This window comes from Rhincodon typus, chromosome 27, assembly GCF_021869965.1.
Source record: "Rhincodon typus isolate 14 chromosome 27, sRhiTyp1.1, whole genome shotgun sequence".
In the NCBI taxonomy this organism is placed as follows: Eukaryota; Metazoa; Chordata; class Chondrichthyes; order Orectolobiformes; family Rhincodontidae; genus Rhincodon; species Rhincodon typus.
In genome coordinates this window covers 20,819,029-20,834,346 of record NC_063358.1, presented here as the reverse complement: position 1 = coordinate 20,834,346, position 15,318 = coordinate 20,819,029, and the positions used below count along the sequence as shown (strand labels likewise).

The window sequence follows — 15,318 nt, the reverse complement described above, 5'->3', positions numbered from 1 at the left end:
CCCTTCTTCAGATTTTCTGAAGAAGGGTCTAGGCCCGAAACGTCAGCCTTCCTGCCCCTCTGATGCTGCTTGGCCTGCTGTGTTCATCCAGCTCTACACCTTGTTATCTCAGATTCTCCAGCATCTGCAGTTCCTACTATCTCTGGGATCTAAGGCACGTGCCTCACCTATTCATGTGAAAATCTGAATGCAGAAAAGCACATATATTGACTCTGTTCTACAAATACACACGAAACTGAAAGAAAATACAGTGTTGAGAGTTTTAATTCACTTGGGAGGGATAAAATTAAATCATTTTTTTTAAAAAATCCCTCAAGATGTCTCTCGTTCTGTCACCCAGTTTGAAGTCCAATGACTGTCAATATACAAGCAAATATTGTATCCATTCCTCATATAAACAGTCTCTATAAACAATAATGAACGGCCAGTTGTACTGATTTTGGATGATTGTAATCGAGGGAAAATGTTGACCAGAACACTATGGACCAGCTCTCTTCTTTACTTGATGTTAATATATCAGCAATTTCAAAAATCAAAATGGATGCATGGGGGCCCAGTTTAATATTTTGTCAAAATTATGACACCTCTGACAAAGCAGCACTCCATCAGCACAACACTGGTTTAAATGCTTAAGTCTTCAGTGGAAGTTGAATGTAGTTTTAAAGCCATTAAGTTTGTGCCTTTAAGGATACAAACTTACACCATTTTATTTTGGTTGCAGGTATTATCCTGAAGTTAAATATTTGGAAGCAGCCCCCTGATTTAAAATGCTATGATGACCAAATTTATTGGGAGGTAAGGAGGAAACTACCTGTTTTGGACAGAAATGTTAAAAATGTTACTGTGTTCTAAATGAGATTTTACACACAAGTTCAAAAATTAACCAAGAATACATATTAATTTTGTGGCAGCACAATTTTGGATATGAATTTCCAATTATTTGACATTCTTTTACTTGAGGACTACCCATCACCATGTCTTCTCTCCCCTCTTCCAACTCCAGTGGGACTGTCTGTTCTTTCCAGTCTAACAGTTAGACTCCCTGTTGTTCTGCCTTTCTCACATTCCGATCACTTAATCTGCACTATCTACACCGTTTCTCCCCCAGCAACCCCCCTTCACTATTGCATAAATGCTGCCCCCTCCAAACTTCACATGAGCTCTGATGAAGATTCATCTAGACAGGAAACGTTAGCTTGCTCTCTCTCCATGGATGCTGCCTGACCTGCTATGATTTCCAGTACTTTTTGTTTTCAGTTACTACCAGTGTTTTTAACAATATCTTTATCTTTCTATTTCTGTCCTTTTTTTAACCTCATTCAGTGATGCACATTCTGCACCCACAACAGTGGGCAAATTACTTGATCACAGACTCTCAACTACATTGTTCTTTAGCCAGAGTAAGAGATAGAGATCAATATGATTGTCTCTGTCTCCACTTGGAGAATTACCTTGCATCACTTTACATTTCTCGATAGTTGTGCCCCTGAGGTGAGCAATTCATTAGGAAGTAGAAATAAATGAACATCCTCTGGTACAATGTATTAGTGCTCCAAATACGACACTATCATCTATGTTCCTATAAAGAAGTTTCTTGGTCATCCCTGTTGTTATCCTTAATCATGAATTTGAACAAGACCACTTGATTCAGTGGTTCTTCAAATTTTGCCAGGCTGGGCCCCACCAAAGTTGTCTACTATTTTTACCTAAGTACCCTAACTGATCTTAGCAAAAATAGAGAGGATGAAATTCATCTTAAGCAGCAACAAAACTAGGCAATAATGCATCAACAGTCTATTTTATGCACTTTCCAGTTTTTTTTTCCCCATTGACTTTAATATACCTCCTGTTAAAATTTCTGTCCTCCTTCACATAAACAAGGAGGAGGAGTAATCCGATCAGCCCCTTGAGCCTGGTCTGCCATTTAATAAGTTCAAAGATTTGTCTGATTGTAACCTCAAATCTATGTTCTTACCTATCCCAATAATCTCTCACCCCCTTGCTTATCAAGAATTGATACACCACTGCCTTAAAAATATATAAATATTCCCTTCCATTGCCTTTTCTGGAAGAGAGTTCAAAAAATTTATGAACTTTTGTGAGAAAAAAAAGTTTGCCTCATTTCATTTTTAAATGGGCAACCCCTTTCTTTTAAACAGTGTCCCCTAGTAAAAGATTCCCATGAGAAGAATCATCCTCTTCACAATCATCCTGTTAATACCTCTCATTATCTTACATGTTTCAGTCAAATCACCACTTCTTCTTCCAAACTCCAGTGAATACACACTAGTCTGTCTAATCTTCCCTCATAAGACCACCTGACCATTCCAGATGTTAGTCCTGTAAACGTTCTCTAAACTGCCTCCAACATACTTAGATCATTCCTTAAATACAGTGACCAAAAGTGGGCACAGTATTTCTGATATGGTCTCACCAAATAACTTTATTAGTGAAGGATAATCTCCCAACTTTTGTATTTAATTCTGTTCATGAAAAGTGATAACACACCGTTAGCTTTCTAATTACTTGCTGCACCTCCATACTAGCCTTTTGTGGTTCATGCACTAGGACACCCAGATCCCTCTGCATCACAGAACAAAGCAGCTTGTTTGATTAGCTCCACATCCACAAACATTGAGTCCCTCTATTACTGTTGCTCAATATTGGTAGTGTTTGCCATCTATAAGATGCACTGCAGAAATTTATCAGGGCTCCTTAGACAGCACCTCCAAACTCACAGTCACACCATCTAGAAGGATAAGGGTAGCAGACAACATCTGCAAGTTCTCCTCTAAGCCACTCACCACCCTAACCTGGAAATATATTGCTGTTCTTTCAGTGTCACTGGATCAAAATTCTGGAACTCCCTACTTGTACCAAATGTACTGCAACAATTCATGAAGTCAAGTTGCCAGTACCTTCCCAAGGGCCATTAGGAGTTGAGCAATAAATGCCAGCCCAGCCAGCAAAACACACACCTCATGAATGAATTTCAAAAAGTCTATCAGAACCCAAACATTTATGAATCCACTGCTCCAACAATTTAATCAGTAGCACCTTGTTGACCTTTTTAAAAATGTTTACAAAAACTCTTGCTATCTGGTTAGTTTTCTTTCACACTCTAATCTTTCCCTCCTCAATTTTCCGGTTACTATTTGCTCTTTGCTTCCCCTTTCTCATCCTTCAACAATTTCAAAGGCTGAGGCTTTTATGCTCCTGTCCTCTGGGTCTCCTTGTCTGCCTCCACATTTTATCTTTCAATTTTTCCTTTTCTGTCCTCCATTTACCTCTCTTGTGACTATTTCTGTCCAAGGAGTGGACCATGCTGGAAAATAGGTGAACTGTCTCATTCTAGGCATAGCAGCAACAGAACAGAGCTGTCCCGTTGAGCTGTAGGCTATTTGCACATATGGTGTTTATGCCTGCAGATTCACATCATAGAGTCATCAAGTGGTAAAAGGTATTATTAAACTATTCTGTAAATCATTTGAAAGATTAGAGTTGATCATAATTGATGGTCACCAGGGTTTTCCTTAGTGAACCTTCTGGTGTGATTATTCTTTTTTCCTCCCTGAATTGGTGAGAAGTGGGTGAGTTTCTTTCTAGGGCCTGCTAGCCCAATTATTTCCCCTTTTCACATCTCACTAATTAAGTCTTGGGCAAAAAGGTCCCTGTGTGACCTTCTAGAAATACCAACATGTAAGACCCAGCCATTGCCCCAACTTGCCACCTCTCCACCATCAGCCTCCCCAAGCAGGCAAAAAAGGTGACTGAGAAACTACGGCGACCTGCCAGCCAGTGTCGAGGGTGTGGTCTCCAATCCCTCTAGTCTGAGTTCAGTTGGATGAATGGATGGGTGATCTTAGAAGGCCATTTCGTTTCCTTATCTTAGACCCTCTTGACACTCCCTCTCCGCATGAACATCCTCTCCTGTGAGAAGTATATAAGAATATTTACTTATTGCTGCTGGATCCTTCGAAGTGTTGACCTCTACTGGCAGACTTTAAGACCCGTAAGCTTCTGGCCACCTGGAGCACCAGTGTTGAGGCTTGTAATCTTCCAAGACACCTGTCCATGCTCGCTTCTTAAACAGCTGCTTGCCAGGCAATTGAAGAACTTTCTTGGTGGTTGTGGTGACATCTTCTTCACCACTTAATGCATTCACCCCCCGTGGATCAAAAAGAAAGGGAAAATTCCATCCTGTGCCTTTTAAATAATTGCCCCGACCTTAAACTGAACTGTTGCATGCTTTATCATTTGAAATAAAAATGCCACTGTCTTCAGTACTTCTAAATCAGGTCTGGTTTATCTTCACAAGCTAAAACATTTCTTTCTACAATATTATAGATTAAGGTGTATGCAATTTTAAATGACACATAAACCATCAGCTGCTCTAAAGAATAAATGTCTGCTGTAAACTGAACTTTAAATAGTTGACAATGGAGCTGATTCATTTTCCTTTTTTATATAGTTTCCACACTTAGCAACTATGATCTGAAAACATTCACCAGCACTGTGTCTATATGGAAACAATAAGACTACCGACTACAGATGTTGATTAATTTCCAAAGGTTTGAAGTAATTTCACAAGAAATGTACAAAAGAACAAAGGTCTCTTGAATTTTAGCAAGCGATAATGTATGATTGTGTCTGCTGGTACCACTGCCCAAATGTAATATAAAACACATCTATGCATGTTGAAAACACATGTAAAACAAATGGACTGTGTAAGCATTTGTCAAAATGCAAGAGCTTTATATATTGTTTTGTTTTTTCTGTTTTTGATTAAGTATTGTACTGAATATGTGAAAACTTGCATTTCTTGATCATGTGTAAACTTATAAGCTAGCATTAAAAAATGTTGAAGAAACATTGACATAGTAACTATTTAGAAAAGGTGAAACTTCCTTCATGGAGTATTTAACAAATTCATTGCACTCTGACTCATCCAGACCAGGAAGATTCCATACTCAGGATTCCATGGTCTGTGCTGAGTTAGATAATGTCAACTAAGCCAACAATATGCTTTTGCAATTACTTCTGTATCCCTTGGAAAAGAACAGGAAAAATCAGCTTGCGTTATTATTTCCATCTAGGATTTTTGGTGGAAAAATATCTGTGAATAAAACAAATCAAATAATCAGCCAACAGCAACAGTCTGGGTTCAGTTTTTTTTAAAAAACACGGTCATTTGGAATGTTAATTTTATAATGTGAGTTAACCTCACCCACCCGGAGTAGAAAGTATAAATTTTACGAATCTATCCAACACTGGCTTTGTAGACCAACAGTATGAGATATTTGGGAACGAAGAACAACATACCATGTTTTACAATTAATTTTTTAATTTTTTCCATGCCTGAAAAGACAAATTTGAAACCATCCAAAATGGTTGGTGGATGTGTTCTGTTGTGCGCAAAGATCCATGCCAACAGCACAAATACATAAAATGCACTTTTACACTTTTACAAATACAAAACCATCATTGAAAATGGACATCAGTTTACTTTCCAGGTTTCTTTGAAATAAAATTTGTAAAATTGAGAATTTTACAGGTGTTGTAAGTACAATCAGAAATGCAATAAGATTCAATTATTTCAATTCACAAGCCTACCTCATCCATATATCCACTTAATATTGAACCCAACATCACAACTCCACAACCTTTTAGATATTAGGTAGATATACAGAGAACAGCAGTGTCATTCTTATGCAGTGAAACACATTTTCCTGATTTTGATTCTTATCTGTAACGCAAGTCATTTGAAGAAAGAAATGGCCTGCTTATGTGCTACAAATGTTTTTAATCACATTGTAGAATATTTCTGTAGTATTGTACCAATTGTCAAACCAACTGCAGCGGTTACCCTTTCTGTAGATATAGTGATGATCCAATGTGTGATTTATTTCTGTCAGCCAAAAATTTTACATGGAAAATTAAATGCGGTGGTGATATGTTGCAGTCAGTCAGTCAAAGTTGCTGTGACAACATACACTTTTAGTTTTTTTTTAAATTGCATAATAGATTTGTTTTATTACGATCATGTAGAATATGCAAACACAGATGCTGAGAACTTATGACCCTTTGTTGGACATGCTAGAACATAGGGCCACCATATTAGCCTAAATTGTGTATTGTCAAAGGTAGAGAGAAATTACACTTCTTACAAGATTGTCAATCTTTAGAATTTGCTACCACATATACTCAATGGCTGATCGTTATACTCTATTTAAAATAGAGATGGATTGATTTTTGGGAAATTGGAGAACTTTGAAATAACAGAAGTGTGGGAAAGTGGAGTTGAGGTAGAATATCTGCTATTAAATGGCTGAGCAGGTTTGGAAGTTCAAAAGCCTTATTGCAGCATCTATTTTAAATGCTCTTACGTGTGCTCCTTCACAACTCCTCAATATGCCATTAATGATCCATGCTGACTTATAAATTTTAAAATACTCAGCAGTGCAGTGGTGCCATTTCAGATTTAGATTTTTATTGTCACCTGTACTCAAGTACAGAAGTACAGCGAAAAGCACACACGTGGCACCATCTTAAGTACAAAAGTAGCTAAGTACAAAAAAAGACTTAGTTAAAAAGGACAAGCATTATTTTTCTGAGATAACAAGATGTGGAGCTGGATGAACACAGCAGGCCAAGCAGCATCAGAGGAGCAGGAAGGCTGACATTTCGGGCTGAAGGAGGGTCTAGGCCTGAAACGTCAGCCTTCCTGCTCTTCTGAAGCTGCTTGGCCTGCTGCGTTCATCCAGTTCTACACCTTGTTATCTCAGATTCTCCAGCATCTCCAGTTCCTACTATCTCTGAAACAGCATTATTTTTCTACTTATTCTACGAAGGTGAAGAAATAAGGTCATAGTTAACATTTACCAGACTATGGAGTTTAGCAGAAAAGGGATGTTCAGTTTCAGGCTTCTATTGGCAGGCTTGCCATCTTGAAACCACGAAACAAATTTACTTAATCAGTCCCCTAATTAAGGTACTGGTTTGAGTTAGATGTCATTGTTCCCCATTTAAATTTCCAGGAAAGAGAAGGCAATATATATGGCAATTTGTAGCTTGGCATTTTTTTTTGTTACAAGATGAGCTTGTTTCTCAGCAAAATATTTCGATGTATTGTTAGGATTGATCATCTCCGAGTTGGCCCTCATAGTATAGTATAGAACACTAACATTTCTACAAAATGCTTGGTCCCGTTATACAAAATGAATATTCTTCAATTTGGTACAGATTACTCATCCAAAACAGTTTCAGTGATATGAATGCTCTCTCGTACAGGTCATCTCAACAGGTGAGAAATGGTTATATAAGAATCAGGCTAATGTGCTCTTAATTTCAAAGTCTGAGTCATTCTCAAGTCAAATTGAATAATAGCTGCCATATTTTCAATCATTCCCCTCATATAACCAACTGCTACAATGGAATTACTGAGACTGATTTGGCAAACCACCTCTTCCAAACACAAAAGCAAAATACTGAGAACGTGAAATTTTTTGAAAAAAATAATATTCATCATCCAGACTAATTTCCTGGGAAGAGAAAAAGAGGTCTGTGACCTTTCATCAGAACACTTCTGACAAAGTCACACACCTAAAAGGTTTAATTGTGTTTTTTGTTTGACAGCTATTGTCAGCCATGAGCATTTCCTGCATTTTCTGTTTTTGTTCCAAACTGTCCCATAAGTTTTCTCAAACTGAAAAATTCTTCTCTTTGGGGCCATATGGTATTCCAAACAAAGACCGGTGAAAAGCAGTTTCCAAATCTCTACAAACTGGCCTAACTGCCAATTAATCAAAAATAAGTAAGCCCTGAGTAACTTCTGCAATAATATTTTTAGCCTTAAGAGGAGACAGTCTTTATTGTTGACTCAGGCATCTGACTAAAGAAGTGTTAACAATGCAGAGATTTGTAGTCATTCTACTTGTTGATAATTTCATTGCTTATCTTCCAAGGTACAGCATATCAAACACTGGCCTCCAGTATTAGTAGGAACGCAGTAAGTTGTAAGTACTACAATAAATAGATTCAGTTATTGCTCCACCATTTTTGAAATTTTCCTTTATTATGATTTTAATACTTGGTAATTTTGCAATTGTTAGATTGCACATACACTTCGTAATTAAAAAAATGAAGTATTGATTACACAAAATAGCAAGTAATTAAAATACACGATTGAGCTCCATGGTAACTTTAACAAAGAAAAATAAAAGGTCATAAATGATGACTGTGCACTAAAGTCAACTTTGCATTACATGCCTGTGCAAAACTAAGTTATATATCAAATAATTATTATTCAGCATTTTGTAGGAATCCTTTATTTTATTTTCAGGAATGCAACAACTATAGCAGAATATACAAACCATAATTACTAATAAGCTACAACTTAAAGACCATGTGTATGTCTGTACGAGAAGGGTCAACTGATTTGTAGTGGACATGGCTGCCAACATAGCTATTGATACTCAAAATTTCAAATAAACTAACATTCTAAGAATGCCACCACTGATCACTTGAGTTTCCCCATCATCAGTATTAAAATGTGATTAGATACAGTTGATAATTACCTTCATTTTAATCTTAAAACTGTCATTACAATATCCCCCAAATCTGACAATGGTCATCTTTCTTTGAACTACCCAAGTCATTTATTGCTACTTACTTTTCCTGTTCAGACTGAAGTAAGTAATGTGTTTCACCAATTTGGATTTCAGATTGGAAAAAGGACAGCTCAAGAGAGCTAGTCAAGTTAAGAGAGGTACATTCACAAGGAATCTCCAGCTTACAAACCCCAGTATCTTTAATGCAATCTTGCAGTGTTCACCAGCACATCATCATTGTTTTAACAAACAGTGGTTTTAAGTGGTTGAACAATGCAAATCTTATTTTGTAGATAAAGGTACAGCAAATAGCAACTACACAAGGTATCGATCTGGCTCTAAATCCCCAGAACATCTTCAGTTTGTATGTTGCTCTGCATAAGCTCAAGTTAGTTTTACATCCAGGAGCTTCTATATTTAAAACAAATATTGGTTGGGAATTTCCTAGAAACTTCTGCTGCATCTATATTATAAAGCTGTTTCCAGCACAGGAGTTAAGGAAGATATTGTGTGGATAACCTGGTTAATGCCATTCTATTTTGGCAAAACATTCGTGAATTAGATTAAAGTGCTCGTCAAACTCTCCAAAACAATAACACAGGTCTGTCCCCATTTAAAAAAACTGCAAGCACAAATTTCTTGGATTCATGCTAGTTTTAGGACAGTTATACCAAGTAATCTAGACAGAGGTGGGTCTAATATCACCTAATGTAGACTCATTCAGGACTTTCTGTCAAGCAAAATTATTAGCAGTTTGATTTCTGTACTGCAGAATTGATTTTTTTTTTAGGTTTTTTTTGGCATTTTGTTTGAATCAAATTTCCAGGTACAGAGATCAGCAAGTTCTTATTGTTAATATTTGTGAGAATCCCAGTCTACTCATCACATTCCAAATGATACAGTAGCTGCACTGCCTGCTAGATTAGGCATTTTCTGGTTATTAAAGGGGGGGGGGGGGGGGGGGGGGGGGGAATTGCTGAGGTAAGAAGGTAAGGTGGACAAATAACCATGTTATTAGGAGACAGCAGCTACCACCTCCTCACCCCAAAGAAGTGGAAAGAATGGACTTAAAATTTCCAGATTAACAAGAAAGATTATGTAATGGGAGGAGCAATTTAATATCTATGATCAGTGACTGGTAAGTCACATTGAAACTAAGCAGAAATACAACATGGATTTGTGCCAAATAATGAAGAGGCTGGGCATGAGCATTGTTGTTGATGCTCCCACTTCAAAGAAAGCTTTGCCTTTACAATACTTGTAATGATTTGAACTTGGCAGTATGCACTTGGATTGCTGTCCATTCAGCATAGAAAGATTAATGCAGCAATTGCTGTCACTGTTACATTTGCCAGTATGATCAAGCCTTCAAATTATCAGGTCAGAAAATGTTTCCAAATGTCACAATGACCAAAAGATGTTAATTGCTGCTTGTGATTAAAGTCAGCAGTCACATAACATCTTCAGAGCACTCGTTCCTTGTTCTCTGACACAAAATGACTACCAAGAAGTATCTGAATTGTGAATGTTGCAATTGGGCATAGATCATGGGAATATTCTCTAGGACTATGAGAAGAGCAAGTAATACTACAAAGAATGAGGAATACACGGCCAATGATCATAGTAGGGCTTGCCAGAGGACCAGTACCAGCACAGAATGCATGGACAGAAATAATTGAGCATCTTGTGAAACTGTGCCCACTCTTGCATCACACTTCTTCCAAGGTCGATGGAACAGCATGTTTGCTATACCATGTAAAAATTGATTTTCCCAGCAATTATGGAATAGGTACACACTGGAAGATTGACAACAAAATCAGTGACTCAACACATCTTGCTCAGAAAATCCCATCCATCATTTTAAAAAATGTCACAATGTTACACTTTGGCTATAATCCTCCATTTTGAATTCAGCAACTGCTAGGTAACATTTTAATCTGTTCTACATTATTATATACCACTCATCCTGACAATGCCCATAAATAAACAAAAACACAGAAGTCAAATATAAGCGATGAATTCCAAAAGGGAAAAATGGTACAGTGGCAGCATGTAAACTCAACAGCAAAAGTTACACCGAACACAGCAAGATGCAAACGGTGAGAAAATACAAAATATGTAGTCAGTGGACTTCCATGTCCACGTATTTACTGCCAAAGATCTTCTGTACGTCCAAACTTGAAAACCAGACCCCTGTGTGAAAGAGAAATTTCACTTTTAAAACACAGCTTCTAAATTTCAGTCAGTCTCAATTGCTGTACACTTTATTGTATCTTTTTAAAAGTTTTAGAAATAGCTCTCACATGCATTTGGCAGTAATGTAAATTTTATGCTTACCCAAAGAAGATAAATGCATTTTGGAAGAAGACAGCTATACCAGGGTAAACATCTGACTTTTCTAGAAAGAAAACATTTTTTCTTTAAAAAAGTCTGCAATAAATTAAAATATTGAAAAGCAAAATAGCATACATTTATATCAAACCTATAATCTTCAATACTCTCTCAATTTTGACCACAAGACATGTTGTCTACTCAATCTCGTATACTCACTCATTGTCTACATATTCAGTTATATTCCAAATTTCATTTTTAGTAAAAAGTCTACTAAAAATAAAGAATTTGCACTTTCATAGCAATTCTCATAAAATTAGAATGTACTGAAGAACTTTACAGCAAAACACTTAAAATGAAGGGAGGATTTTAATGTCTTCCCAGGTATGTTTGCCGTTAGGGCATTTATTATTTGGTCATGGCATGTGAGCTAAAAGTCATCTATATTGCCATGCGCCTGGAGTCACATACAGGCCAGACTAGGTAAGAATGGCTGTTTCCTTCCCTAAAGGACATTAATGAACCAGATAGGTTTTTACAACATTCCACAATAGTTTTCTGGCCATCATTAAACTCTTAATTCCAGATTAAGAGTGGCATGGATACATGGTGGAATTCAAACACATTAAATCAAGGGAGGCAATCAGGCAGGAGAATGTGGATGGAAACTGTAGTCTTCCTGCCTCCCCTGATGAAGTCTGGAACAGGAAGGCTCACTAACAGCCTTCTCACTTCTAATTGAGGCCTCGCGGACAAATGCTCACTTAAGGGTCTCATGTCCTCCTGCTAGTATTTACCAGGTGGTAGGCAATGGACTCTCAGTGCAGGAAGTCTCTAAAGCAAACGCTGTTGGGAACCAAGATCAGGATTTTATTGTAGAGATGGTGATACAGTAGTAATGTCACTAGATCATTAATTCAAAATTACAGACAAATGGTCTAAGGACATGGTTTTAAATCTCACCATGGCAGCTGGTGGTGAGATTTAAAGATAATTAATACATTTGGAATATATAGCTAGCTTCTGGGATAGTGATTATGGGAGTTATCATTGATTGTTGTAAAAACGCATTTGTTTTTCTAATGCCCTTTAGAGAAGGTTATTGGCTATTCTTACTTGGCCCAGCCTATGCAGCAGGCAGTGAAGGAGGCAAATGATATGTTGGCCTTCATCTCTGCCTTAAAAGTGTGACCACTTATTCTGAGATTAAGCCCTCTGGTCCTAGATTCTTCCACCAGGGCAAACCACCATTCTGTATTTATCCTGTCAAAACCTCTAAAGAATCTTGTACGTTTCCATAAGGTCACCTCTCATTCTTCTATTTTCCAACTAGTATAGGCCTGCTTAACGCAACCTTGCCTCACAAGACAGTATCTTCATAACTAATAGCATTCCAGTGAACATTCTCCGGACTGCTTCCAACACTAATATATCTTTCATTAGATAAAAGACCCAAAACTGTTCACAGTACCTCAGTTGTGGTCTGACTAGTGCCTTGTTTTAGCAAAACATCCCTAATTTTTTACTCCATTTCTTTCGAAATGAAAGTCAGCATTCCATTTGTCTTCCCTATTACTTGCTGAACTCAGACATTGTTTTTGTGATTCATGGATAAGGACTTCGAAATCCCTGTTCTATAGCTTTCTCCAGTCTTTCTCCATTTAAATAATATTCAGCTTCTCATATTTCTGCCGAAGTGTATAACCTCACATCTTCCACATTACATTCCATCTATCACTTTTTTTGTTCACAGACTTAGCAGACTGTCACTCACATCACTTGGCTTCCCACCTATTTTTGTGTCATCTGCAAACTTGAATATTATACATTCATTTCCACATTTGTCATTAATATATACTGTAAATAATTGTAGCACCAGCACCGATTTGTGAGGCACACCATTAACTACAAATTACCAACCTGAAAATACCATCTTTATCCCAGTTCGCTGTCTTCAATTAGTTGGCGCATCCTCCATCCATGCTAATATACTACCTTGAAAACTACGAGCTCTTATCTTATTAAGTAGTCTGTGTTATCAAAACGTCCTCTGAAAATCCCAATATATTCCACCACTGCTTCCCCTTTACCTAACCTGCTTGTTACCTCATCAAAAGAACTCTAGCAGATTTGATATTGTTTTACGTATTCTCTGAATATTCAATGGAAGTTCAATTTTAAAAACTCAACCATTGTTAAATGGCAAACTATATGAACACCAAAAATTCACTAAACATCATTCACAATGATTACATTATTATCAACCTTTTTGTGCTGTTGTTTTCTCTTTAAACTTTAGGAGACATTGACAAAGAAGTGACCCAACAACACAAAAGCTAGTAATAAATTAAAACTAATTACTTGAGTTTCAGCATTTGGGACTACATTTGAATTTCACAAAAGCAGATTACAGAATTACTTGCATTCACTTACGTGGCACAACATAACCACCAAAGAGGATCCACATGGATGCAATGAGAGATCCAAATGCCAACATAAAACCAATGAACAGCCAAATTCGAGCACCTGAGAAAATAATCAATTCTCTTAAGGGAGTACAATATACAAGCACTGATAGAAAACTGTCCACATTTGATCAAAGCATATAGTTGCAACTTCAGGACCTATGCTCAACAGTCTTTCCAAAAGTGTGCTACAAATCCGTGTGCATTAGAGAGAAGATTCTCTATTAACTAACGGCTGTAATCAACGTGAATTACAAAAATATTGATAACAATCTATTGCAATCATGTTAAATTACAATAGCAGTACATCTCTGCAGTGATTAAAGTGAAAGGAAACCACCCGGATTATTTTTAATGATAAGTCATAGATGCAATGAACTTCCCAAACTGGTTAGCAGAATTATGGTTTCTTATTGCTAATGTACAGGATAATTAAATACACAAAAGACATATTATCATCTGGCTGGCCATGAGGTGAGCAGGTCCACAATCATAACCCCATTGGGCAACATAAATCAACAGTGGAAAGTCCGAAGAAAGATGGACAGGGACAACATGACCCTCACTGGCTACAATTGTGGGCAAAGAAAAGTTGGTGCAACAATTCACCAATGTACCAACTTTATATATTTACTTACTATATTTTCTATTTCTAAATGGATTTTGTTAAAGCAGCCATCAAACTAAGAGGATTCAGACTCAACTTGATAACACAGAATTCATAAAATGAGAATAAAAACAAAAAATCAAGAACAGAATTTTACTGGGAACAACCTCAGAGACTGCATAATTCATACCATATTATTGATCAGAACAATAAAGAAATACCTGTTTGGCCCAAACAACCTTCACTATAACCATCACCACGAACTTGTCCATTTGAAACTGCATTTATCCTAACAGAAACAAACAATTTCAAGTAAATCTTCATCGCAGAATGAGAATGAAAACTTATGCTTGTGAAACAAAATGTCCAATTTCCTGCTGATTCAGAGTTACGCAGTTCAGAGACAATGTATAATGCTGCAACATTACACTGCAAGCACAACACATGCTTGATTGATGTGCAATCAGTAAGTTATTAAGTATGTAAGGAAACATGGCCACCTACAGCCCTGTGGAATTAAACCATTCAAAATAATGAATATAGGTCTAAAAACAATGCTAGGAATATATATAGCTGTGGTCAGGCCGCATTACTATTGTGCACAGCTGAGACACCAGAAAGACATTGAAGCTTAGGCATTGATATGAATAGACCCAAGACTATCCTGAAACCCTAAGTTCAGGAAAGATCAGAGAAATTCAGATCTGCAGTCCTGGAACGTAAATAAATAATCTCAATAGTATATTCACATTACAGGCTGATTATTGATGGTTCAGTCTGGAAATTTGTCTGGAACATTATGTAATCTCTCCAGTCCAGAATGCTCAGGACCATCACTTCTGGAATGCTGAATTTTCTGAATTAATTCTGTATAATTCTGAATAATGTGAGAATGTCTAACCACAATTTTAATTCTAAGTAATTAGCCAGCTGTCTTCCTCTGTTATTCATTTCATCTCTCTCTTTCACAGTCTTCCCTCTGGAAGAATCCAAGGATGTCACCCTCATTTTCAGCAATTATTATTTATTCCCTTTTACAATGTTCTAATGTAGCAGTAGTATTGTACACAGTAGAATCAAAACCATGATAATAAAAACAAAGGCCAGCATGTTCATCATTTTCTGATTTGTTACAGAGTGGTGAGTGGTGGGTCTGCAAGTTGTGTGAGCCTTCTCTAAAGAATTCCCAAAAGCTATTGTTTCTGATTTCAGATTTTCAGACTGGACAGGTTACAGTGTATTGATTAGAATTATGCATTCAATCTTGAGGACAAAGCAACACCTGTCAATAGAAGTAATCAACAGT

General features: G+C 37.0%; 1 protein-coding gene and 1 long non-coding RNA gene across 2 annotated transcripts; one reads left to right on the top strand and one right to left on the bottom strand.

The window, feature by feature from the left end:
• Positions 1 to 80: 80 nt before the first annotated feature.
• LOC125486272 lies at positions 81 to 5,150 on the top strand. The gene is made up of 2 exons (XR_007264942.1): positions 81 to 795; positions 4,472 to 5,150. It is a non-coding gene; the product is annotated as an uncharacterized LOC125486272 (long non-coding RNA).
• Positions 5,151 to 8,044: 2,894 nt separating this feature from the next.
• LOC125486271 (transmembrane protein 50A-like) lies at positions 8,045 to 15,298 on the bottom strand. The gene is made up of 4 exons (XM_048613042.1): positions 14,234 to 15,298; positions 13,374 to 13,466; positions 10,947 to 11,007; positions 8,045 to 10,802 (listed from the first exon to the last, which is right to left on the bottom strand). Exons 1-4 carry the CDS (start codon positions 14,334 to 14,336, stop codon positions 10,757 to 10,759), a joined length of 303 nt encoding a protein of 100 aa, XP_048468999.1. The 5' UTR covers positions 14,337 to 15,298; the 3' UTR covers positions 8,045 to 10,756.
• Between the last annotated feature and the right edge of the window lie 20 nt (positions 15,299 to 15,318).